The sequence below is a fragment of the Etheostoma cragini genome, chromosome 2 (assembly GCF_013103735.1).
Source record: "Etheostoma cragini isolate CJK2018 chromosome 2, CSU_Ecrag_1.0, whole genome shotgun sequence".
In the NCBI taxonomy this organism is placed as follows: domain Eukaryota; kingdom Metazoa; phylum Chordata; class Actinopteri; order Perciformes; family Percidae; genus Etheostoma; species Etheostoma cragini.
The window spans coordinates 17168726-17196451 of NC_048408.1; the positions used below are offsets into that span (position 1 = coordinate 17168726).

The 27726-nt window shown below is 39.7% G+C and overlaps 1 protein-coding gene and 1 long non-coding RNA gene across 14 annotated transcripts; both read right to left on the reverse strand.

The window, feature by feature from the left end:
* kdm4c (lysine (K)-specific demethylase 4C) lies at window positions 1-27374 on the reverse strand. Of its 12 annotated transcripts, none has more exons than XM_034892518.1 (22): window positions 27106-27374; window positions 23613-23779; window positions 23304-23479; window positions 22211-22325; window positions 21570-21763; window positions 18539-18588; window positions 17685-17788; window positions 17272-17409; window positions 16854-17047; window positions 16166-16398; window positions 13942-16016; window positions 13713-13824; window positions 12439-12620; window positions 11285-11528; window positions 9485-9561; window positions 8738-8793; window positions 8505-8613; window positions 3282-3476; window positions 2409-2579; window positions 1772-1891; window positions 323-415; window positions 1-184 (listed from the first exon to the last, which is right to left on the reverse strand). In XM_034892518.1, the coding sequence occupies exons 2-22, from the start codon at window positions 23754-23756 to the stop codon at window positions 17-19; spliced, it is 4950 nt and encodes a 1649-aa protein (XP_034748409.1). In that variant the 5' UTR covers window positions 23757-23779; window positions 27106-27374; the 3' UTR covers window positions 1-16. The 12 variants fall into 12 exon arrangements, with proteins under 12 accessions (XP_034748409.1, XP_034748399.1, XP_034748392.1 ...); XM_034892508.1 differs by having other exon boundaries at window positions 13933-16016; window positions 16166-16395; window positions 27106-27373; XM_034892501.1 differs by having other exon boundaries at window positions 2409-2576; window positions 13933-16016; window positions 27106-27373.
* LOC117957057 lies at window positions 19731-20973 on the reverse strand. 2 transcript variants are annotated; one of them, XR_004659430.1, is made up of 2 exons: window positions 20961-20973; window positions 19731-19846 (listed from the first exon to the last, which is right to left on the reverse strand). It is a non-coding gene; the product is annotated as an uncharacterized LOC117957057 (long non-coding RNA). The 2 variants fall into 2 exon arrangements; XR_004659431.1 differs by lacking the exon at window positions 20961-20973 and adding an exon at window positions 20178-20188.
* Window positions 27375-27726: the final 352 nt, after the last annotated feature.

Below are 27726 nucleotides of genomic sequence, written 5' to 3' on the forward strand. Positions count from 1 at the left end.
ATCATTCACCATGACTTCATTTCCCTTTGTGGCTGCGTTGCTCCCATGTGCTTTTGGCATTTGTACGGAGGCCTGGCAGGGCCACATAGTCTTTCTGGAAGCGTGAATTGGGCGTTCTCTGCCGTTTCCTCTCCCCCTGCGTAGTGAAGAAGGCGTCCTGGAAACGCATGCTTGAGGCCGTGGACTGGAAAAACAAGACGTGAAAAAATGAGTAAACAAGAAAACTTTTCAGATGGCAAGCAAATTTTTGAACTTTCATGTCATTTAACTATTAAACTTATGGTTAACAGTTTATGTGTTGCCCATTAAGTCTAATACTTACAAGTCTACGTTTCACCTTTATAGGCAGGTCTTCATCTAAAGTATAGACATCTTCTCTTTTTGCCAGCACCTGAGACCCGTCCTCAAACTCCACCTGAGATGACATGAAAATATTTCGCAGTTAGTCAACGTTTCAAATTAATGGACTGGATTTATCCAAAGTGCCTCTTTTTCACTCATATACACACACAAAGATAAGGGTAGAGTTTCAACTTGGTACTTTTCAAACTCCTAAATTGAATCTATGTATTTGCAGTCAATCTCCTAAAATATGCCAGAAATAAATATCAGTCAAAGGTAATGCAGCAATCTTTGTGGTGATAGTTCAAATACAACATTGTCTATTATAATAGCACGTATCAGCAGGTATCTATCAACAAAGAAAGTAATCTTGAAACCAGAATTGATGTCATCATAAATTACGAAGAAACAGCTTTCTCTCAACAAATCTGCATTTTTTTTGTGTAAATGTTGAAACAAACAGATCTGACTATGCAGTGTGATTAACAAAAAGTGCCTTTTCATGTTACCATGTTTGTTTAATGTCATTATTTTAATTACCTATTCAATTTAATTTTAACGTCACTTACTTATACTGCAATACTGTTTTTTGTACTATGACAACCGCACTTTACAATGGCTTTATTTTTTATTTTATTTTTTGCTTTTACTGTAGAAAACCGCTGCTGCTTTAATAAGGGAATTTCCGCACAGTGGGATGAATAAAGTATTCTCTACCTCTGCTCACAAAATAGTTTATGCTCAAGAAATTCAAGTTTGTGGAGATCACTATGTAGGAGTAAATCTTTAAGTAAATGACCCAGCCTGGAACTATTTCATACCTAAACACACCTTAACAATGGAAAGTTCCTTTTCAGCTTTTTTTAAAAAAAACTGACCCATCTTAAACGGAGTGTGTGCACAGGTGCATTTGTGCATAACTAATGGTCGACGCCCATCTCAACTAAATTAAGCTTTTAAGTGGAAGCCGCATGACTTGGCTTGGTGAATATTTCAGTAAGTTTGAATAATGCAGATTGTCACCTTCTACTCATCCTCCTTTTCGCTCTCTCCATCTCTCTTTTCTCTGCCCATCTGCTTCCACTCTGTATCTGCAGAGCTTTTGCTTCCCATCCTATCTACCTTTTCATTGACCTATCATCTTCAATTTCATCTCCACTCCTCCTCGCCATGACTTCAGCACCTCCCTCAATCTCTGTGTCAGTGTGCTCTTTCTTTTTCTCTCTCTCCACACATGGACCCGGGGACATTTACAACATCAGACGAGTCACGATGATTCTGATGTTAAGGGAGTTCAACAAGTTTACTGCTTTCTCGCTTTGACCGACAACCGAGCATACAATTTAACAATTAAAAATCTTTCTCTTTGATATATTTACCATTTGTCATGATTGTGTACATCTTTATCAGTACATGCGTGTGTCTGTACCTGATACATGTAGGATACATTGGATCCCAGGTATTTGGCACCGTAGAACAGCCCATCGGGCCACTTCACTTGAACAGCTTCCCCCACTTCAGGAGGACCCAAGTTCATACAATCTCTGCTCTAAAGATACAAGAAAATAATGGTTGGTCTGTGCAAGAGTGTGTGTCAAAATAAAAAGTCAAAGTGAATGGTATAATGTTGAAAAGATCTTTTTTTTTTTTAGTTTTGGGTAGTTAAAGCTATAGTGCGTAGTTTCTGCCGCCCCCATGAGGAATTCTAAGTAATGACAACAACACTGTTGGCGCATCCACATAATACAAGCCTGCCATGACCGCACACTGCCATGACAACCCAGCAGCCCCATGATGGCCACGGCCTTTTCAGAAATCCAAGTTGTTTCATTTTAAAGTTTTTTGTGGGGGACACAATTCGAAATAGACTTTTTGCAGGTGCACAAGATAATTAAATAAGTTTATATGTAATCCCTCATGCAATCACCTTTTGAGCACCAACAATTCTTAAAAAAAAAAAAAAAAAAGGAGGCTCCTTTAAAACTAGCAGGTTTTGATATCTGATATGACCTCGTACAACTGGGACGTGACCTCTCGAGCATGTCTCTAATTAAACATATTCTCACCACTATATCCTCGGGGTAGGTATCGTTTGAGAAGGAGCCGTCATCAAACATGACCTCGTAGAACATCTGGGAGGTGATCTGGGTGACCTTTGAGCTGTAGTAGCGCAGGTTCTTGTGTTTTGAGATCACCGTCTGGCCCAGTGAGATGGATGCTTGGCACGCTCGCTGCTTCTGGTATAGACAGAGAGCAGCAATTAGACTACTGTCCAATAGTCAATGCAGTATCACTTAAAACATGTGTTTTACTTATATCATGTGGCATCTAGCCATGCAGATAGTTTGGGTTTTATTTGTCCATGTGCCACCCACCCAAAACAGCTTTGAAAAACGGCATAAAAGAAAATTCAACAGCAACATGTCTTTGCAGAAACAGGTTACACAGAACTCCATGTGGACAGTTGTCCTTGCAACTTCTTTGTACTGACGAAATAGCCACTATTTGCATGGCTAGATACCACCAAAAGGTAAGTGAGAAAAAATTCATTTTGTTTAAAGCAGATCATTTCGAAAGATTTTTAGGTCAGTTTTCCTGAATTCCAAGCATGAACAATGAAGTAATACATTTTACATTATATCTTTTCTAAATAAATTCCATTAATATTACTACACTAAGCAACCACTGCACCTTTAACTCTATTTACCTTTATTTGGAAAAATGTGACCAACATTCACATGCCCACTTCTACTGCACTGTATGGGAGTGACACCAATCACCAGGTGTCTACACTAGAACAAATTATCCCTGTTTAATCATCTTTTATGGAATACATAAAAGGTTTGGTAGTTGTCTCAGAGCAATCATTGCCATGTCCATTCTTACTGAGCAAAACCTGCTTCATAGCAGCTCTAGGGAACACCTGTCCTAAAACTTACAGCGGACGAGCTCCGTGATTGATGTCTATGGCAGGTGATTGACACGACATACGGCCAATCATCAGGCTCCATGATTACACCGGCAGCATGGGCACAGGTCACATGAAAGGAGGTGGGACACCGGCCACATGAGCACTGGATACATGCACCTGCCTGCCGCTTCCCCGAACAGCGCTTACGACAATAGATGCACTTCTGTAAACACAGACCAGAGCACACTGTCAACACGAAACACTGCTTGGTGAAAGCCAGGTGCATCCAAATTCTTAAAAAAAGGACAGGGCTAGCTTTAATTCTCTATTTTTTTTTTCAAGGTCAAACAAGCACTCGGCCCTAAGTCAATACAAACAGGTCACAAATATATAGTTAATTTATATAGTTAAAGTTAAAAAATAAATAAATAAAAAGGCAAAATTATTTTGTTAAACAGCTGGGCACTGTAGTTTACACCTAATGTTACACAAGCAGGAGTAAATAGTGCATTTGTTGGGGACTATTTCCAGCCTTGAATATTTTACAGCAGCAGGGCAGGTACGTGGGATTAAATAAAACAAACTACAGTGCCCATGTTCCATATAATGAGGAAACATGTCACTCAGTTCAACATTGAGAATTACTTAAGCGTTACTTATCAGTTTAGTACAACAATGGAGGCTTATGGCACAGAGGATAGCAATATCTTTGTTGCTCCTGTTAATGGGATCAATGAATTGTTGGTTTTGGTCTTTTCATTGTGGACTATGAGAAAATACCCGCCTCGTCCTAAGGTTTAAATCTTGCCAGTCCCCTACCAGCAACCTGGTCAGAGGACATTTATACACAATACTACACAATATAAAAGGACAACAATCCGGGGAAAACACGCAGTCAATTGTTGTACAATTCCAATTAAAGTTTTGATAGGTTTTGATAAAATGAGTAACTTGAGTTTATATGTAAATGGTGAATAATACATTATACGTTATATACAGTAAGTGTCTAGTGTGTAAAATGCAGGTATGTAGAATATATTAACAAGTTGGACACAGCTTTGTTGTTGACAGACATTTAGGACAGGTTGAGGAAGTCAAATTTAGCTTAACAAAACTCATAAAGTGAGCATGAGACCTGTCCATCTTCTCCTTCCTTCCAATTTGTCCCGTCACTTTCACTGCAAACTACATTAAACCAATGTCTCTGAGTGCCTTTATTGCATTGGAGAAAACCTGAGCTTATTCGGGTTGGAAAAAAACAGTAATTTAAAATCTGTATTTCCACTTGAGAGACTTTGAATACGGGTTAAAGAAAAACAGCAGCAAATTAAAGACAACCGGCCTCTAAGTGAATCGTTGCTCAGTTGTGCCATGAACCTCTACCTTCATTTAGATCAAATATGTTCGCCACACAAACATATCTGTAAAATCTGTTCAATGCACTGTTATAGGATACGGTGGTGTAAACAAAACATAGATACGAGAGAATAAATTGCGGTAAGAGAGAGACCCCAGTTCTAACAATCAACAGAAACATGTTATTTCAACGCAACAATAGAAGGAAACACTTAAATAAAACCAATCAGATGACATTATTTAAGATTTCTACCACTGCTGCAACTTCCATGTTGATGTTTTTCTTTTTCCACATTTGAGGCCTGTGAAGGGTACACAACTGCACAATGAAATGCACAATACACATACACACCCTATGCACAAACACTGCCATGCATCCATGCACAGACACACTCGCACCAAAATTTTTAAGATGATTCCTCGGTTTTCTGCACCAAACAGCCCATCAAGTCTATTTCCTCTGCTGTGTCATCTTCTCTCTCCTGCTCTCCCACAAATCCTCGGCTCGCCCACTAAAAGGGAAAGAATGACGACATCCTCCCATTATAACCCTACTTGCTCCCCATTCCTCTTTCACCCCTTTGCATCCCTCCCATCTCACTCCACTCTCCTCCTCATAAAACATCCATCTACGCTCTCTTTTTCATTTCGCTTCCCTGCCTTCCTCGCTCTTGTGGTACTTTTCACATATTTTTGAAGGCAATTTATTCATTAATCTAATTTCTGGGAATCCATACTGAAATATCCATACATACTGGCAGATAATATGCCTATGTATAGACAAACTCCTTAGAGGATATGCCTCAGCATTAAGTGAGTACAAGCGGGAATTACCTGGTTTGTAAATATGAAGTCTAGGCTATAATAAGAGTGATGACATGTAAACTGTACCACCATCTTATCATATCCAAGGATGAACAACATGTGTGGGAATATGGAGATAAAATGATTTTTAAAAAGGACCTCTCTGGTACACATAATGGAAACTATGTATTGCCCCAGGAAGGAGAGCACTACATTTCATAGGTGGATAAGAAGGTGATGCTTAGCCAATATAAAACTTTTCTCAAAGTCTCTGTGCTTATTGGCTAAGCCTCTGAAATAAGTGTCCTATGTTCATTTCTTTCAAAAATCAATAGCTGATCTAATTACTTTACCTAGGCAGCATTAATTAGATTAACCTCTATGACGGGGCTGGCTGGCTTTGCCTTTACAATTACCAGCTTAGCCTACTTAATTGGGATATCAGTTGAGGATCAGGAGGTATTGTATATTGAGAGAATCCTCTTTAAACCTAAAAGGCATTACTTAAATATAAAATGGGTGATGAAAATGGGTACCTTTATCCCATTTTATATTACTGGAGCATCTATTGCTTCACAGATCCTCTATTTCTGAACTGAGAGACTTTTACTTAGTGCTTTTCTTGGTGACTAACTTGGCCTACATTTAACACAGCCTTTTTCCATATCTTCTCCATTATGGACAGCAGATGAACTGGCCTGACTGTCTCGTCCACCTATTGGGGCCAACATGACAAGATTAATTCTGACTGGCATGCAACACACCGTGTGTGTGTGTGTGTGTGTGTGTGTGTGTGTGTGTGTGTGTGTGTGTGTGTGTGTGTGTGTGTGTGTGTAAATGAGTATTTATGTACATTTATTGGTGGGAAAGAACTGTAATATTACAACGAACATAAAACCACGTTGACATATTTATGTGTGTGTGGGTTTGTGTGTGTGTGTGTGTGTGAACCTAACCAACTTTTCCCCATGCCTGTGCCTTCTCTAGGTCGTATTTGGGTTCCTGTGTTGATCCATGCGTTAAGAACATTCCCACAGTAAATAATGAATGTGTATGTGTGTGCGCTTGTGTGTGTGAGATGGTAAATTATAAATGTATTGGCCTGCTGAGGGGGCATTGGGTCCAATACAAAACACGTGGCTCACGGAACAAACACACAAATGATGAAGTGGACAAAAGAGAACGGTATACCATCCATAATATGACTCAATTTAAATATCAATTAAGATCAAATCTGTGTTAAAAATAAATAAAAATAAAAATATCACGCTTCAGTATGTGTGAAAAGGCTTATTAAGTCAAGCATTCCATATGTTTTTTTTTTCAAACAGTTATACCTACATTTTACGACACAAAGAGGTTGTTTAAAAGAGGTCCATCTGTTTTACCTTAAATTGGAGCAGGCTTTCATCCCAAAAGTGCTTGTATCAGCATGTTAATTAGTTAAAATAATTGGCAACAGAAAGTGAAGATTTTCTGTCATCATGAAGTTTGCTAATTTAGCAATATCTTAAGATCAGATACATCTTCCGAAGGGAAGTAATTTATCAAAGCAAGTGTTTTCAGATAGAATGCGATAAAATAGTGAAATAATCTGTGGTGTGAAACTAAGATTGGCTCTGTGATAAACCTAAATGCATCTAACAGCTAAAGGAAGGAAGCACAGTTTCTTCAAAAAAAGGATTGGGCTCATTACAAGATTTCAAACATTTTATCCATAATCAGGCTAATGTCAAAAGCTTGTCATGAGAGTCCCGTCTTTTCCAGTCTTGCCTACAATTTCTATTTTGTTCAGATTTTCATCCGTGGATATGAACACTTTGTGGTCTGTGCTTTCATATCTGTATGGGCTTAATTTCAATGGAGTCTGAGCCAATATAAACCCTATAAAACATACCCTGTGCTGTGGGTTAATGTCCCCATGTCTACAAAGTTAGTGTCCCATTCAGTGTCTGTGCAGGAGTATCCCTTCATTTCTTGTCAGGAAGGCACTCATGTAGGAACCACGATTGGATAGTTTCATTATGGTAGAGTATGACATTGGTAGTACAACGTTGAAGCCTCTAAAAACTCAGTTGCCAGTTTATGAGGGACACCTTACTAAATTCAACTTGATAGTATTGCTTTATACTTCGAGGGGTTTCTAATATTGGCAAGAATTACTGTCCACTCATTTTTTATCATTAAGTGTTGCTATTTTTTATTCCTTTGTTTGATAATTGACAGTAGAACGATAACAGGAAACGAGAATGTGAAAGGAAGGAACGACATGCAACAAAGATACTTGACCAAATGTGAACCAGGGACGTTGGGGTTCAAGGTTTTACCCCTAGGCCATCACGGCGTCCCTCGTCAATGAGGGTCGACTGAATACTAGAAAGACCTTTCAGTATAATGTAATGTAGCAGCACTAACTATATCCTCCAAAATGAGCATAAAGTTGAATCAACACCTCTCTAAAACAGTTTTAGCTAGGTGGACCTAATATGCTGGCACTTGAGATTATATTTACAATACCTTGATGATCAAATTCAACAAATATTGTATATTATTTATGTTTAAATGCCAATCTTTTATTTAAAGCTTTGGATAGTAATCTGATATTAATGCAAATTGTGTTTTAGGGAGCCCCAATCTGTGTCCTGAGCAATCATATTGGCATCTTTCAACAAAAAAAAATCATTTGCAATCCTTATTGCATCCATCTTGCATTAGGATGTAACAACACTGCACTTTCAGCTGAGCTATCATGGTGCCTGCAGCAGAGTGCTAACTATAGTGGCAACTTGTCAGGTCTGCTGAGACACACTCCAGCTCCCTCATTAAACAAACACACGCACGCAAACACCCACACACAGAAAGTCCTACATACACAAACATCCCCCACCCACCCACCCACCTACCCACCAGTGGTTAATTATCTAGCTTTGATTGCGGGCATGTTCGTCTCACATTGTTAATTACAACTGTGAACACTTTATTAATTAGACCTAGCCAGTCCTCAAGGATCTGGGGAATTCCAGCACTGTGTGTGTGTGTGTCTGTGTGTCTGTATGTGTGTGTGTGTGTGTGTGTGAGAGCGTCTACTCACCAGTTTATATCGCTGCATGGGGATCCTACTAGTGTCGATGAGACTTCTCTTGGCTTCATCGCTAAAACTTGCCTCTGGCAGTGCTACTGCACACATCACGTGGGCCCATCTACAAACACACACAATTACAAATTCATTATGATGATTAAGACGCACGGACAATTTATTTGTCTGAGCTCTGGAGATCAGAGATGAGTATGCATAGTTAATCACAGAACAAAAGCCTGTCTCACTTGTCGTTTTGGGTTTTCTTCAGAGCTCCACCTCTGAGGTTACAAAGACAGCATTCCTGAGAAAACAAATACAGGTGAGTATGAGTGAAAGAATTTATTTTCTTCCACTTACCAATATCAAATTTGTAGTTCAGAGTCACTGTGCAGGTGTTGCTCTTTTTATCGGTGCCGTTTTCCAATAGTCCTGCACCTAAAAGCGGCGGCTTTGCTCTGTGGTGTTAATGTATGCGAGTGTTTATCTGATAAACATATACAGCAGCCTTGGCCAGTGCATGAATGTGTGTGGATGGTTTCTGTACTACGAATCCATTTTCATAGTACAGTTTCAATGACTACCCAAAGAATTTGAGTAGTTGTTGAAAAGCGCAACATAAAAACATTCCATTTTCAAGTAATGTGCATTTAACTCCATCTAAAGCACTGTTATCAAAAAAAAAGTAGTCCGTCTTACCGGATATACAGGGCTGGGATAAAGCCTGACATCTGTCCCTCCCCTTCCACTATCCCCCTATCTCTGCTTTCTAGTTTTGAAAAAGGAAATAAATGCTATGGCTTAGCACTGCCCGGGACGATTGTGACTGTTTGAAATAAATACAAAATAAGCCAGAGCGGTTTTCCCCTTATCCCAGAACAGATAAGCATTGTAGCCGGACTTTACCGAAGTGCTGATTCAGCGCTGTGGAGATGGGTCTGGCAATGCCATACTAAAGGAAAAGAGACATCATACAAGGATAGAAATCGTCTTACTGCTGTAAAGCTTCCTTCCGTACAGCGATCACACGACCACTGTTCGCTGACATCATCTGTGGCAACACCGTAGCAACCTAAAGGAGGAAGTGATTACCAAAAATTAGGGGCAAAGATACAACTATGTAAAAATGTAAATCCTAACACTCAAATACTGCTAAACCACTTTTCTCTAACCTAGTGGTAGGGTTTCAACAAACCATTCACAGAAAATAGCGGACATCACAGCAAATGGTATACAATCGGTTACCATGAACAGAATAAAATGCTACGTCCACATCGTTTCCACATATTTTCAACAAAAACATGGTGTTGTTAATGCAGAAATGCACAGTATTGCAGAGTAAGTGGAAAAGGAGGGCTCTATGGCATGTGTGTCTATGTGCGTGTTAGAGAACAGTTGTGGTTAAGCAAGAACTGCAGACAACACAGGAGCAAGGGGTTGATCTATGCGTGTTTGCGTGTTCATCTGTGTATCAAATAGCACTCTCTATGACAGCCAGCTTTTGTTTCAGACACTCATGCAGCTAGCCCTTTGAAACCCAGATGACATACACAGTGGTATGAACCAGTGCTTTGAGTAAATATTGTTGTTTTGTTTAGGTCTATGTCCTTGGTGTGGCAGAATAACAGAAATGTTTCATAAAAATAAAAATGCTGGTGGCCTCCAACAGAAAAATGGTTTGAATTTAAAAGTAAGACAAATTGGAACGGATTTTAACCAGCTACCAGCTTTGAAAAGAATCCTAGATGTTTTAAACAGATAAGCTGAGGGGGAAGAGTTTTTTGTTTAAAAAAATTAAAAAAAATTAAAACTTCAAGTTGGTAGATGTGTGTTTCGCTCCGTTCTTTCCCCCCCTACTATCAATCATCAAACCAAACATAACATTTAAGCTCACTTCTCTTTCCTTTCTCAAGTTCGAATAACAGCACATGGGGAAAGCAGCATCAACCGGCACTTATTGTTGGTTCTCAAAACCAAACTTGTGGCTTTTTCATCAGTGTCAAATGACATCCACCTCAGCTCCTACTCCCACCCTACTGTACCTTAACACTCATACAAAGCAAGTAAATGCATGTGTACCTACTTTGTACAGCAGTTAAGTGTGCACACACACACACACACACACACACAGTATATACATAACACTTTGACCCTCCCAAGTAAAAACTGAGTAGGAAGCAACACTACTGGCAGAAAAGTATGATTGAAACTGACTGAGAAAAGCAATGTCATTTTAAAGCTGAGGATTTATGACAGTGTGAGATTTCAATAAGTGTGTGTGAGTGTGTATGTGTGTGTCTATAGAAGACAAATGTGTATGCATTGGGATAGACTGGACTGGCTGTGAATGTGTATGAATGGGGGATTGAGATAATGTACAGTGTGTGTCCAGGGGAACAGAAAGGCTCCAGGGATTTTTAAAAGTGTGTGTGAGAGGCCTTGCTGCACTGGCTTGGGGCTTTTGGCCAGGAAGTATGTGTGGTGAAAACAAGGATTCACCCTCATTCGGCTGACGAGGGAAATAAAATACTCCAAACCACAGAGAGAGGGGGAGAAAGGGAAACAGAGAGGGGTATGAACACTGAGTCAGTACTCAAACCCACTGACCCTCTCACAATGACATAAAAAAAGCTCAAAATGCAGAAACATACAATGTGGCTTTTTGAGGTAGGCAAATAGATGCTATAAAGTTTAAAAACTACACTTAAAACACCAGTATCAATCTTAGAATCACACACACACACACACACACACACGCACACGCACATGCACACGCACACATACATTATACATACTTGCATGAACTTGCAAGCAACAGCCCTGGCAGTAGAGCAGAGGGGAGGTGCCATCTTCCTGCAGCAGAGGGTTTGTGGGAGTTGGGGGGTAGTTCTGCTCCCGGTAAGAAAAGCAGATCTCTGGGACCAGGGGCCTGGTCCTTCTCAGACCTCTACAGGGATGTGTGGGGCCCTCCTTTGGAGATGAGGATTTGGAGGTATCCATAGCTACGATAGGTGTATTGTCCTCTGCTTTGTCTTCAGCCTAACAAAAGAATGTGTGTGATTTTCATGTTCTTCCTAAGAACACCTAAATATTATAGAGGGAGGTGGGTAATAAAATATATATCCCTTCTCCTTTATAATTAGAGTTGTCATTAGCCAGTGGAAAATTACAACAGGTGGTTCTGTAATAAGGCAATGATAAGCTAAAAGAAAGCCATGTGACGTTCATCACCAGGAGGCCTAGTATTTTTTCAATAGTATTATTAGTTGCCGGTAATTATTCAGATGTAACTTAATTATTTACACAGATAGTTGCACATTACTTAAATGTCTCTTTTTGATTTATAGCTTTCACAATAATAAAAGGGCCTGGTATGTCATTAACAGTGTTATATACATCAAATCAGTTTAATATATATAAAAAATAAAATAAAAAAAGGGTAGACCAGCAAAGACTGAATCACCAACAACAGCCCATTTGATTAGCTTGCATTGTCTTGACTTGTTCCACCGTTGACTAATGTTACAGTGATATATAAAGGTTAGCAAGAGTCTTTTTTCAGCTATCACACTGTGATTTAGTATTAGAACTCAGTTAGTACACTTCACTAAAACAGCTTGATTCGTAAAAACTCAGATAAAATTTTAAAAGTTCTCCAGACTGGACTTAAATGAAGGAAGGACATGTGAGTTTATTGAAAGAAAAAAAGTGGGCAGTTGTGGCTCTAAATATTGTAAGGTTGGGGGGAGGTTTAGTCACTGACCAGCCCAGGTAAAATTGAAAATGCCCCACCTCACTGAGAGAAATAAATCGTGCAGGACTAAGGAGTGAAAGTCATAACTGTTGGAGATATGCTAATATTGATTCCTCTATCTTCAGCTCGGTGGCTCGGGGATACAATCATCTTAATGGGCGTTTATGCTTGAGACTGAAATGGGCACTACCTTACCTGATAATAGGGCATGAAGAGTGTGCACACAGCACAGTATGGCTGCACGGTGGCAGCATGAGCATTGTACTCCCTCTCTGCTGTGAAGCAGCTCTTCCTGTTCTGCCATAGGTAGATGAGGGGCTTCGCCCATGCCTCCATTTCCTGTTCCTCCTCCTCTGCCAGGCTTGCTTCAGGGGGCTCTAAGTGGAGACAAAACAAAGCCTCACAATCTTGCATCTCCGATCTATGTACTGCAACTGGTTGGATTCAGGTAATACGGAGCACATATCTCCTGTCGGGTAGATGCTTAATTAGGCCTGTTCTGAATCTAAAACCGTTGTGCCCTGAATGTCAAAAACATAGTATGCATCATTTTCACATCTGACATCAGCAGTATTAATAAACGTGCTGCAAAATTAGATCTAATCCATCAATAGTGGTGACAATCTCTTCCTGTGACTTGTAAACTATATTCAATGAATAGAAGCCTGTCTGTTTGCACAAGTACTCAAAATGATTAAGAGCTCTCATCACCATAAAACAGGCTTCTCACAGCCATGGTCATTTCAAACTCAGGGATAAACAACTAAAATGCCTTCTGAATTATTCATCCGTTTTCCCAACCCTGGAGATAATGAATGCGACAGTGTGTGTATATGTGCATTAGTAGTTGTTAATTGAGAGCCCAATCGCCCACCCTGTTAAAACCACAAAAACAAATAGAGTATCTAACACTAGGTCATTTTACTGTGGTAGGCCTGAGAGTTAAATCTGTTTGGTTTATGTGTGCATTGACGTCAGACGAATCATTTGGGGAGGACATAAAATGTGAAAAATGAGGACGGGAAGAAAGTAACCGCAGAGTAGAATGGTTCAATGGTTATAATACGCTAGGGTGTGGGAGAACACAAATGTTATCTGACATTACTTACTATTTAAGTTTCAGGATTCTCAACAAAGTAAATTCTATTTCTCCTGAGCTTATTTTCTTGCTAGCTAAACTGTCCTAAAGAAGATGTCATGCTTTTTAAGTATGCTGAAAATTGTTTTTTTTGTTCACTGCAATGCAACCAGCAGAAGTCAACGGATCATGGTTTCTGGCCTGGTGCCACCCACTACACAGCACCAACCACAACAGGAAATGTCCCTGGGTTTTTATTAAAAAGAGCATGGCTTTTGGCTCACTGCATGTGTCACTATGTGAATGTTAGCATATTTGTGTGTGTGTGTGTGTGTGTGTGTGTGTGTGTGTGTGTGTGTGTGTGTGTGTGTGTGTGTGTGTGCGCGCCCACCATCGTCACTGGCAGTCTGTTGTTTGACAGCAGTGGGTACAGCCCTTGCAGTAGGTTTTCTGAGTGGGTGACGCCAGCTCTTAGTGGTCCTCTTCACTGACAGGGCAGGGTACTGGCATGAAAATGTATTATTGAAAGGCATTAGAGTGAAAACTATCTCTACTTATAAAAATTGAGCATAAAACTGAATGTGTATGATCTTGTTTAAGAGACGACTCACGGCACAAACCTCCCCAGGTTCCAGGCCCGATTCATCACCCTCGCAGTTACTCGTATCATTTCGCTCCTCTTCTTCCTCCTCCTCCTCCTCCTCCTCATCAGATGAGTCACTGCTGCTTTCTACCTTGGCACTGCTTTGCTGCTCAGCCTCTTCAACATCAGATCCCCCTTCTTCCATATCAGACACCCCATCCTGTTCTCCTCCTCCCATCCTGAAAGGTGAAACCGCAGCATCTGCTGCTGTAGAGTGTAGACTCTCCTCTGCCTCCCTTCGTCTCCCCAGCTCCATGCACAAGGAAAGGGCTTCAGACCCATATGCTTCCCCTCTGTGGAGCTCATAATCTCCACAAAGCCCCAAGGGCTCAACGGCACTGACGGAAACAAGCGAGGTGGGCTCCAGCTGGGCCCAAGTGAGAGGTCCACCTTCCTCCTCTTGGTTCTCTGACTCACGAAGGTCTTGTTCTGGGTCCTCCAGGTCTGTGACTTCTTTGCACTGAGGTTCAGTCCACATGGTGTAAGGTAGAGGGTCATGGGTAAAGTCAGAAGGGAGTTCCGGGTGCAGACTCTGGATAAGTACTGCAGGACCCTGGGAATTGAAGTTTTTCCAGATGCTGCTGGAAAAAGGTTTGGGTTCCATGTATGGGTTCTCAGACGTACAATGTGAAGGGGAGTATGTAGTGTGGTGGTGGAGTTGTAATGCTGAGTGACTGACACTTTCAGTGCATAATGGTGGAAAAGGGGTTGGGGGATTATTGTTTGAGGTACAAGTTAAAACAGAGCCACAACTGCTCAGACTAAATGCACTGTCCCTTTGAGCTGGGTCCTTATAATCTTCACTTGTTAACTCTGCTAAGCTGTATTGTGTCTGTGTCTGAGGTGCTGAGCAAGGGAAAGCATCGGTCTGTCCAGTTGTCATATTTCCCAGTTTTGTATGATCTTTTTCTGCAGCAATTCCCGGCATTATTAGCATTTCATGGACACCACCAGATGTTATTTTTTGCATAGCATTGGCAGTTAAATGAGCAGTGTTTCCTTCCAAACCAGACACTGCTGCCCGATCACAATTATATGGAGAATCTAAATGCCACTTGATGACATGTTCTACAGTAAGAGGTTCTTTTGACATCATTAAGTCATGTTTTCTACCTTCCTGTTTGGCTCCATTTAGGGACTGAAAGCTGGTTGGCGTCTCCCGTTGAAGTACTGGTGCAACCTGGTGACTGCACGATGTAGCTTGTGGGACGTTGGTTAGCCCATCAACAGCCGGGGTAAGGGAGGGCATCTCTTGGATCAGTACAGGTGGCAAAGGGCAGATTCCAACCTTATCTGCCGTCTCTGGAGTGAGTTGTGGCATATCCACTGCATTCCTCTGTAGCAAAGGAGGGAAAAGATTCTCCTCAGTGCTGTTTTTTTCCAAACTAGAATTGTGTCCTGAAATGGAGACTGAAGCGCATGATGTGTAACTACCCCCCTCTGCTGGCTCAGTTTTGAGATCATAAAGTTCTTTAGTTGTGTGTGGATTGATATGTTTTGTATCAACAACTGTGCCTTTTTTCTCTGCTTTAGCAATGTTGTTAGTGTTATTTTCAGTACCCGTGTCCATGCTACAATCAGCGTTTGGTGTGCGGCTTAAAGTGTCTTCTCTACATGAGGAACTAGATGTCTGAGGTTCACAGTCAGGGGGACACAAGCTCATCTCGGTCTCAGCAGAATTGCTTGTTGTGTGGGGAGATGAACTGAGTTTGTTGGCCTCCAGGGGAGGGAACCTGATAGAGCAGTCCTGAGAAGGTGAGAGGTCTTGTTGTTCAGGAGAGCAACACCTTGGCTCGTGAATTCCCTGATGCATCTGGGTAGCCTCAGGCCATTGTCTGAGTTCTTTGGGAGTCCTGCTTGTGACCCCTGAGCCTGAGACGTGTTCACGGTCAATATGAGTGACCATCGCTGCCTTAAGGTCATTCTTTACTGGCGAGGAAGGGGAGGGAATGGGGCTGCAGTGAGAGTTGTGGGATGGTTCCTTATTTAAAAATCCCAAACTATTACTCACTACGCGATTTACCTTTACCACACACATCTGTCTGCAAGGACCTGTTAAGGGGAAAAGGATAGATAATATGTAACATTAAGTAAACAAGGACTGTAAAAATATTTTCCTAGATCTCAGTTGCGAGAAATTTTCCAAATACAAAAAATGGGTCTCAATCACACATGCACATACACTCACTACTGTCTCATACCAGAAAGCGCAGCAGAGTTCTGATTCTGGTTGTGCTTTGACTCTACTTCCTTTTTCTTCTCTTTCTCCTCCTCTTCCCTACAGCTTGTCCCTGCCACAGACCTTCGCGCCTTCGGCCCAGGTGGACCACCCAGGCCTTTCCTCTTGCTGCTTGTCAAGGTTGAGCTGCCATCCAGGCCAATAGGCTCCTTAGTGGTTCTGAGGCGCTTGGAACGCATACGTGAGTGGGGGCTGCTGTAAGAAGGGAGAGAGAGCCAAGCTCTTTAGAAAACCCTGATTAACACTGAAAATCAACCAACGCAAATGTATAGCTTTTGTGACTAAGGAGACAATGGCATTTGGCTTCTGCAGTGGTTAAATATGTCTGGCCACATACATAAGGTCACTAGCCATTGCCCCAGGGCACCATCACAGGCACCGACTTCATCACCATTACCTGATCTCCAAATGTTGCATAGGAAATGCAATTGTATTTTAAATATACGTATGTTTTTTTTTCTATTAAAAAGTGAATCTTTATTAACATTGATATGAACTATGTTTACTAAAATACAGAGTTATTACAGTTAAAGTAATTTATATCATAAATATACAATCGGCAAGACCCTGAATTAAAGCCCACTAGCACCATTAGCTGCAGTTGACTACTTCCTTGGAATAGAAACATCGTCCGAGAATGAATACAGTACCCTTTATTCGTAGGTTTGTTCTTGCGCCGCCTCTGCAACCAGCTCTGCAGCTCCGGTGTTGTACTTGGAGTGGCAAGTATATGGTCAAGAGGGGCAGAATCTTTGCCCACCATCCAGTTAGTGTACCGATCCGGTTGAAAACGTTTCACAAAGGGTTCCATGGATATCTTTACCATGTCCTTGCTACAGGTGCACTAGAGGAAAGACAGAGGAGGAGGACAAATATTGTCTCTGCATTGGAAAAGCATAGAGGGGCCTTGCGGTGGTCATTTTAAGGCAAAATTATAATCCATTTGATACTGTATGATCATCCCCTTTTACCATAAAATTAACTAAAATCAAACCTGAGACACTTCTTTGTTAGACTTTCCAAAAACATGGGGCACAGTTTTAAGCAAGATTCCCAACTGGTTGTTACCTGGGTGGCTACCTTGCCATAGTCTATCCAGCGCACAGTGGCAAAGTTGGTGGACTCCGCACAGTTGAAGCCATGATTGAAGCCAGCATGGTAGCCATAAGGGAAAGTAATCATGAACTCTCCAGCTTCCTGTGTAATCTGGCAATTTAGGATAGGGAGGAAAAAAGACATACATAAGGCGAGAGATTAGTTTATCAGAAGAGATTAACAACTAACTGTCCTTTTGTTTTTCCCCAATTGGCAAGGAAAATAAATAAAAATCATTCAAATAAAACACTTAAGATTTCTGAAATCAGTCAAAATGAGCACTGCTCATTTTACTAGCCATTTCCAGAAAGTTGATAAATAAAGGGAGTGTAAAAGGCAAGCAGAAGCAGACTGACAGAAACTTTTAGAAGGTGCTGAGAGCCTACCTTATCAAAGGGAATGCCATACTTCTTCAGTATGGAAGGGGAGATTAGAGTCATCTTGTGACGAAGAAAAGCCTCACACCCCTTGAAGCTGTTAGGAAAGAAACCTGACAAAAATATGCGCACGCACGCACACACACACACAATTAACATATAGTGTAAGCCAGTCAACAAAAATAACCATACATGAATAAAAAACCTAGCTATTTTTCCATTAGGGCTGATGATTAATATATAAATAAAGAAATCAATTAATTTGTTAATAAAATGTTCAAATATGACACACTGATATATTTTTATATTATATATATTATATTCTATTCTATACTTGAGAATATGTAACCAAGAAGTTTTGGATTTTTACCTGATGAATGACAAACAATTTATAGTCAATCAATAATTTTTAAGAAGCTTAGTTGCAGATTACGGCCTCATAATTTTACCTTTGTTAACCGGAGGGCTGTCTTTAACAACTTAGCACATGCAAATCTACATTAGACTAGAAACACATTAACAATTATTTAGTTGTAAACGTTATATGTATTATAGTTCACGGATTCTAATTTCTTACAGTATGGATGTTTTTAAAGTGGTTTGTCTATACATTAAGCATTTTTTCCCATTTGCATCTCTACTATTAGCAGTTTTTGCATGTTTGTCGCCAGAGCTCATTAGCATGCTGTATCTTTAGCTTTGCCATTACCTCGCATGCCCTCTCATTGCTGAGTTTATTAATTCATGTGCTGTACTTTGTTGTAAATGCAGACCTGCTTCTGTATTCTGCTGTTATTATTTAATTACCTCCCCCGCCTCCATTTATATGGAGAATACAAAGAGAATATAAATTACTTTTTTACCTGTAGCCAGACGCTCAAGTCTCTTCCCATGCTCAGGGGGGATTGCATACCTGTTAGTGACGACAGACAGATATGGAGCAGATACAATTATTTTTGACTGTGTATGGAAAATTCTGAGCCTGAATTGGTTATTATACTTATACTGTATACATTGTAGCATACACTGATAGTTACAGACAAGTTTTCAAAAGCAGCATTTACAATTTCAGGACTGCCATCAAGCAATGGATAATTAAATAACTACAAGTAGGCTTTTCCAGCAGTATAAAAGTTACAAATCTAAATGATAACACACAACAATTATCCTTTATCATAAATGTATATTCAAATGTACTGTAGAAACCCTAAAAAAAACTGCAATTAGCTTTTAATACTAGGACATGTAATGTATTTGATATTTGTCTCTGTAACAATGCATTTAGAATATAGAGCCTATTTTCTCTGATTGCATTTGAATTAAGAGTCTTACTCCAGTAGCTTACTCCAGTTTGGCACACTACGTACACAATTTTTTAGCAATGTTTATTAATTTTCTACACAAAATCCTGGTGAGAAACCTAGGGAGTGTGACAGATTTCCCTTAAGGTTTGACCAGGCGTTCCAATTGACTAGCACCATCCGCCTTCGGGTCTGTGGCAATTCTATCATCATATCACCTGTCGGATTAACAGAGCATGGAGCGACAGGATGAGAAGGACAGGCAAACTCAGGTGGAGGTGACATGGGGAGTTGGAAGGGGTAGGGGATTAAGAAGAGGTGAGAGAGGAGCATCTTTAAGCCTCTCCCCTCCAGGGAAAAGATGTCAAAATAGCAGCAAGATGAAAGAGTGAACACCTCTGTGCGTGTGTATGCGTGTGTGTGTGCGTGTGTGTCACTGTCTGGCTGTGACACTGATCCCTGTGGCTTGCAGGGCTCACTGCTCTAATGAGCAGAACTCCCTTCAGGGCAAGAGGGAGAGAGGTGGAGCAAGCCAAGCTGACAAAGAAATAAAAATCCAACTCCATTTTGACCTACTCAACCTTAACCTCCTTAAAACCACACTTTGAAAAATTAGACCTGTGCAATATATACTGTGGTCAATACAGTATTTTTCTGTTAAATTCACACAAGATAGTTTGGCAATTAAAATATATGAATGTATCTATAGCTGCTTTCCGACCAGAGGTATTTTTGCATTTCCTAGAACATAAAGTTCCTACAAGCCTTTTTTTCTCGTGTTCCGACTGGACCAATTTGGGGATTATTAAATTCCTCTGACCGCAGTTCCTGTAACTCTTTCAGTTCCTACTTCAGGGCAGGGTCTTTTCCCTAATGACAAAATGTTCCTATGGCCACTTGGCCAGTGTGAACGCAATTGGGGAAAAAACGGTTTTGGGGGAGAGTAGTTAGAAGTAGAACTGTTTAAAAGTGGACTGTTCCTGTAACTACTTGGTCGGAAAGAGCCTCAAAATCTACCATCCGAGTTTTTCTTTTCAATCTCATCTTCATTGTTCTAATCATGTATCGCTTCAAGAGTAACTTAACGCAAAATCCACTTTTCTTAGTTAGTAAATCATGTGTGCTGTCACTGTATACTTATTACACTACAAATTAACAATAGTCACAGTATAAAGTGTAATTTACAACAGAACTTATTTACCCTTTTCCACAGAAAGTCTAGTAAATCTGTCCTTAAGACCACCCAAAATCTACATAAAAGGTATGACGTTCCCTGGGATACCATGTCCCCTGAATAAGGCAACAAACTATTCATCCCCCAAACACCCCCCCCCCCTCCTCCTCCAGTCGTATAAATACACAAAATCAATTACTATCAGTGTACACATCAAGTTGTTATTCGTAGACATTAAACAATTTAGAGCGTGCAACTGATAGTAGCAGTAGAAAATCTACTGTACCACTCATAGAACGTGCTTAGTTTACAGTGGTAGTTAGTGTTATAGTGTTCGAGGTTAATTTATAAAAATAATGCATATTGTATGGATGACTGGTCACATATTCAATTGCCCTTGCTCCTCTGCACAGACAAGAATGATAGCTTTAAGAAATCCAACCATAAAATTACACCCTTAGAGAATAGCAAAGCTCCACACACACTCCCACCCTGGATGTCCCTTCTGCTGCATATGTTGTACCTTTTCTATTCTCTCTAGTATTTGGATTCTCCAAAGTATAGTCACTTATGCAGGTAACCACCTAATCAGCATGCAAACAAGCACTAAGGGAACAAAGTCTAGGGCCATGTGCAACAGAATGGCTGGGTTAAATGAATGAGATATATGACTGTATATGTAATTTACCATTTAAATCCACTTTTAAAGTGACAGATCTGAATGGAGAGTGATAACAATGGATTTTGCAGCCCTGATGCAAATATGTAGACATACATTATAAAAAAGGACATTAATCTCCATCTGCAAACCTTTTCCACACATACTATACTGTATACTCTGATCTGTATTGCACACCAAATAATTGACAGGATCAGAATAAGCCAAAGTCTTTACAAGAAACACTGTATAAATAAAATTAACAGATCTTTAAATGGGAATGTTACAGAAAAACTAAGGTGGCTAATGTTAGGCTAAATGCTCTTAACATTCTAGCTGCCTGTGCACACATCTTTACTAAACAACCAATGCTTTTTATTTGATTTCATTTGACCTGACTGTTGCCATTTGAAATGACAGCTCAGTCGTGAAAGCCTAAAAAAGCAGGAAGGCTTACTTCCTAGTTAAAAAAAAGCAGGGAAAGAAGGAAAATACCACACGGATAGGACCTACAATAAGTCCATTAACTGGAATTAACTTTTAGGGGTTAAAGCAATAAAGGGTATGCATAGCAACAGGCATCATGGGTACCCACAGAAAAGAAAGTGGATGGTACATAAAAGTAAGGCACTAATGGTACGGCGCTAGGAACACAGAGGTTTTATGAGAATTTTTCAGGTTGTATTTGTGGTATTTTGAATGTACATTATGTTGCTTCTTTCTGTTTACCCCCGGTACCAAAATCCCTGTCCCACACTAACCAGGATTTTGGCTCTCCAAAGTGGAGGTAGTTGATGCTGTACAGGTCCATATCTTCAGTGTGCCAGGAGAAGGTGGTCTTCCACATGCCAAAGTATAGATATGGAGTGTTAACTCCCTGGATAGATACACCACAGTCCTCCTCGATAACATCCAAGATAGAGTTCAAGTGGCCAATGTTCCACTCGTCCACATCCTGGGAGATTAGAAACAACAGGATGTCAAAAGTCAATATTGCAGGCAACAACTGGTAATGCAGTTGATGATGGTATTTTAAATCCAATCAGTATCAGCTACATAACTTATAGTTTAACTCATTGTGGCATCTGTCAAATACCCCCTATTTCTTAGAGTGGGTTTAAAACTGGATTTAATCTACAGTAGCCTATTTTATTCAAGATGGGGATGAAGAAGTTATCAACATATTGCTGTCAATTTATTGTTGTGTCCCCACATTGGATTGGTTATCCTAAAATGAGTCATCTTGGGGTTGGGGGCCAAAAACAAGTCACATGTTTTTATTTTCATTGCAAAAACCCAATTTTGATCAGATTGAGACTGATTAACAGGTGACAAAAATGAACATGCATGTTTGGGAATATAGACGGAGAGAGAAATAAAAAGAGAAAGAAAAGTTATCTACCTCATCATAGAGGCTGCCACTAACATCTGCACCATATATGGGTGAGACAAAAGTGAGGTTCTTCCAATATTTCCGCTCAAGATCTTCATAGTTCAGGTAGCGAGGTGTGCAGTACCTGTGAAAAACATTCACATTACAATTGGTACAGTGAAATGGCCATCAGTAACCTTGCATTAAAAACCTTAGCACATATCAGAAACATCGTATACCCTTCTTTAGCAAATATTGCCCCAGCACTTTTTAAACTACTCATGGAACTCCATTTTCAATCAAATGTGGAATTAGGATCATAAATCAACATCTAACATACACTCATATATTGATACTGTTGGTAAGTTTCTCTCCATTTCTAATAGCCAGTTTACAGATCATCTTCTAACGGTTATTCTGTATTGTTGAATGTTATAGGGCTGTACCCAACTCAGGTTTGTGTTAGTCAAATCGGATTTGGCTGTTCAACACAATTGTTCAACTATTTAATCTGAACCAGCATGAACTAAGACGGCCGCAGCACATAATGCTACAGCTTTAGTTCTACCGTTTTAACCCTTCACAATAAAAACCCAACGTAAATTCATTTAGAGCAATGTGCTAAGAGGCAACTAAATAAAACAGCTTACATGACACTATCAACAGTAGATGTCAAACAATACTGAGACTATATTGTATTAAGTTGCGCTGTAAGCTTGAGCTGTAAATTCTAACTTCTAGGCAGAAGGCAGAAGATAACATTATTTTAGAGCTTGACTTGGCAAAGCCTCTCTTCCTCTGGGCAGCTGCCTCTGTCTCACTCAGACCCTGGGACGAGTTCTGCAGCTGCCTGTACCCGCCGTCGACGTTTTCACTGAGCGGATGGGAGGACTTGATGTAGTGGAATGACTTTGACCCGGAGAGCACTGTGAACACATGGAGCGCTCTCTCTGACTGCCAAAAACAACTGCTCAACTTGAAGAATCACAGCCAAACTGAGGGCTCACTGACTGCTGATTTGAATATTGGACTTTTAGGAGGCATCCCTAGAATGGAAGCACTTTAACTCCCACCTAATATAATCATTAAGGCACTAAAAATATTGAATTATAATAATACTCACATGTCACTGTTGGCTAATCGCCTGAACTCCTGCACGCTGAGAGGCTTCTTCTGGATGTTGTATTGGGTGAAGAGCCCTGATTGGCCAGCCATCATCTGCTGGATGGGTGCATCAATCATTAGATCATCTATGTCGTCATAGGTGCGACGCGGCTTCCAGCCTTTAGGAGGAATCACCTGAGGGACAAAGAGAAGAGTAAAGGATTGCTGTTGAAAAACAAAAAAAGGATAGAGTTCCTAGTACAAACAGTTCACTGTGATCATCATTTCATCAATCTGTATCCAAGTAAAGATTGAAAACACGGCGTACCTTAGCCAACCCTGCGCGGTGTGCACCCTGAGACTCCATATACACCAGGTACTGGTTGAAGTCCTTGAACTCCTCCATGGTGGGCCTGAAGGTCATAATCTTGCAGGTGGGGTTTGCAGGGGTGTGCACCTCTGCTCCCGCCATCCCGCCGCCTCACCAGATATAACCTGGAAAAAGAAACAACAAAAAATGTGTTTGAACGTCAACTTATATTTTATAATTGGCTTTTAAAATTGTAATGGTTAAAGATATTGGCAAAGGTAAAATGTATTTATTACTTTGTTAGCTGTGAGGGGATAAACACACTGTAGTCTGTTCTGAAAAAGTAAAAGTGTAAAACCAAACAAGCAAACTAGAGGATCTGCTAAATCTATTTAGAAAGTGCTGAATAGATGTGGTATATACACCGTCACAAATATTGGCAAGGTGGAAATAAATCTCAAAAGTAATTCAAACTCTCCCATTAAAATGATGGTCTAATACCTTAGTAGAAAATATTACAAAATGTACAACTTTAGTTAGTTATTTAGTAATTTATTTTTACTACACACCGTTACAGGAAGATAATTTTTTTGAAGTAGCCTACACGGGGGTTGTCTTGTGTACTCTTGCTAGCACACTGAGAAGAACGCAACACGTAAAATACATACATTTCTATAATAACGAATTTTGTATGGAAAAACAGACACCATCATTTAAAAAAGCAGTGCTCTCTGGCTCTAAGGATGAAGGTGGATTTGAACTACTTGACTTTTTGGACTTGAATTTCCCCTTCAAGGTGAAATGGTTGAAGGAAAGTTAGAGAGCACCAGAGTCTTTGTGGTACTTTATTCCCAAAAACATTTTTAATACTGTAGGAGGTCGTACATTTTTTTGAATTGTAACTACAGTATTGTCGTTAAAACTATCCCATTTTTATCAACAAGCTCTTTTTGCATGGAAGCTGTGTCATCCTCACAACTTTTCTCCACACAAGTCTATCTTGTAGAATAATGAATGCATTGCTAAGAGGAACAAGTCTCTGTATTTGCAAAAAATGGATCGATAAAGATATTATCTTTGTAAAAGGATCTCTTTGATTGTAATAGCCAATAACTTAACTATGAATCCTTTCTTAGAGAGAAGGCATTCTTGATAACGTTCAAAGAATATAACTCAGTCTTCAAATCCTAATGGCATATTAGAATTAATGAAAAGTTGTAAAAAACAAAAATGAAGTTCCTGGTATTAATATTCATCTTTATATAAATGGTATGGATACTATGAGCAGAAATTGTACTAATAAGCACATTAGAAAGTACTTTCTAAATTTAAAGAAAATAACACATTGTGGGAAATTTTTCTGGAACTCTCATTTTAATTATAATAACTGGCATAGGGTGTGGCTTGTTCCTTTTAGATGTTATATCTCAAAAAAAGTAAGGGAATTAAATTTGTTTATTTCAAAATTCATGCCAGTTGACAATTATTGTAGTTTTTGTAAGACAGAGCTAGAATCGTTAACTCATCTAATTTATGGTTGTTCATTTTGTATTACATTCTGGAAAAGTGTTGAAATGTATATGGTATCTAAAATAATACATTAAATCACACTTGGAGGAAAACATATTATTACATATTTTGAATGTAAAGATAGGAATGTATGTTATAGAGTAAATCTTTTTAATTTATTATTAGGGAAGTTTCATATTCATAAATCAAAATTTTCAAACTCAAGACCATGTTTTAAACTCTTCCAACTTGAAATTGACATATTTTGAGACTTTTAAATTAGTAACAACTAAGAAAGCTATGGCTGATATATACTCCAAACATTTTATTTTTTTATTATTATTATTTTCATTTTGCTCTCTTCATAGACCTGTTAATATTGTACTTATCTAATTGGTCTCAGTATATAAATTGTTGTTAATTTTATCTAGAATCTTATGTTATGAGCTGTGTTGACTGAAACAACTCAATTTGTTGTTTGTAAAAGTGCAACATTAAAAAGTAAATGGTCAGAGTAAAAGACAAGCATTTTGGTCATCATGCGAAGCCATTCCACTACAGGCATATTTACTCTCCACGGCTGATAAAATGCAATGATATTGCGTGTAGCAAGCCTAAAGATTCATTTCAGCCATGTTTCTATCTGTCAGCAGCTCGGACACATTGCTGTCCTCGCTGACGTACAGTCACCTGTTGGGACACAGATGTTCGCAGTATTGGAAGTAACGAGTTACAAAAGTAACGCCATTACAGTAATGTATTCCTTTTGTCTTTAAACGCAGTAATATACCGCATTTATAGATGTAACTTTGTTTGTGTGATGGTGACAGATTTACCACTAGATGGAGGTAGAGATTCAACAAATGTCGATTTGGTCCTTTGATCCTTCCTCATGCCAACAACCCTTTTCAGCTTTTTGTCCCATCCACCCATCCCACTCCCAACTCTGACTTTACTGTGCATTCAGACAAAGGATTACACTGCCCTGGGTGATGCTATTGTGATTTTCAACCTTATATTTACGTTAACATTAATTCACTGCAGACCACCTTATAATGGCGTGCGACCAGATTATGTAACAAGCAATTGCAAGCTGGAACAAGTTTTTGAAAAAATAAATCAGATACAGTGTTTAGACACAATGTGTTTACAGCCTTACTCTGTGTTCAAATATTAAAACAATCATTTAAAACATGTATAACCTTAATCGGGTATATTCGGCATATTGTTAATTAAATCAAACCTGTTAAACCCCCGGACAAATAACGTTAAACGTCGGCTGAATTGTGGTTTCGCTTTTAATCGGGAATGAGCGTCTGTAGCTTGGCTGAGCTTTGTTGTCTTCCAAGCCAGCTAACGTTAGCCAACTAGCCTACGTTTTGTTATGATGCAAAGTAATGGCTGAACAACTAGCTGTCTTGCTAGTTCAGCTGACTAGCCAATTTATATTTATATGGTAGACACATTGGACACTCTTTGAGTTGAAGTTGATAATGCATTCATGGGACCGGACTCGAACGCGCTTGGAAATGTTAGTTGGGGAAGGAAAGCATAGCTAGCTGTTAAGCTAACCAAACTACCACATTAGCTAACTTCTTAGTGCACAAGTCAACGGGGTTTAAATACCCCTCGCCAGGTGGCTGGCTGCAGATAGGCCCGTACCTACTTCGCTCTGTGATTTAGTGTGATACAATTGAGTTAGAATGATATTTATATGCTGTATACATCATGTGTAGATAACATACATGTTAAGCAAAACACAGACTAACAATGACAAAGTAAACAGTGCGAGATGCCCATTGGCAAGAGCGCTTGCCAACTTATTTGGCTATAAACGCTAACGGTTAGCGTTAGCTGTTAATAGCTTGGCTAGCTTGCTAGCTACATCTCACTGGAGTCACAAACAAATGCACACCGCTTTCTGATAAGATGGTATCAAGCTAGCTACCATGCACCATTTTCGCCGGTATTTCATATCCCATAAAAGTCTATGGTAATTTACCTTGATTTAGAAAGACAGAGCAGTGTTGTTGTGTATCCCCCTCCTTGTTCGACCAGCTGATTCACATGACAGCTGCTCTGCTGCTGCAACAACTGATTCTTACGTTGAGATTAGAGACCGCGTTCCAGACCGCCTTTACTTTAGCTCAACTGTGTCAACGTGTTAACAGGCACGACCGTGATGAAGGACAGACTGTGTTGTGGCTCGACGTATCCATGCACTTTGAGATCTGCGAGTGAGCATGAGAGTCGACGAAGTCGAACGCAGCCAATGTTGGTGGAAAGTGCACCTGCATCTTCAGCATGAAACTGTTGTTAGACATATTTCATATGTTTTTGTCTTGACGCTTTTGTGTTCCGTTTTATTTTTTTAAACTCTGGTCTGTAAGAAAACCTATTACATTTTAATTATGAGTTTAAATGACAAATAATCTTAAACTTGACTCTTGAAACTACATTTTGGAGTTTATTATGCATTTGATCTATTAAAACAAATTGTACACACTATTATTTAAAGCATCATGAAAATCACCGAAACAATTATTATCTGTTAAGGTACATTTTACAAGTTGGAACTGAACAAATTTTGTAATGTTTTATAGATCAATTTTTGTGTGGTCAG

Excerpts from the sequence above, each read along its gene's own strand:
- kdm4c (XM_034892492.1), bottom strand. The coding sequence starts at position 23,756 with ATGGCGGGAGCAGAGGTGCACACCCCTGCAAACCCCACCTGCAAGATT. Across the intron at positions 3,477-8,504 it reads CCATGCAGCGATATAAACTG|AAGTGCATCTATTGTCGTAA; the intron begins GTGAGTAGACGC and ends CTGTGTTTACAG. Across the intron at positions 1,892-2,408 it reads CCTACCCCGAGGATATAGTG|AGCAGAGATTGTATGAACTT; the intron begins GTGAGAATATGT and ends TTGTATCTTTAG.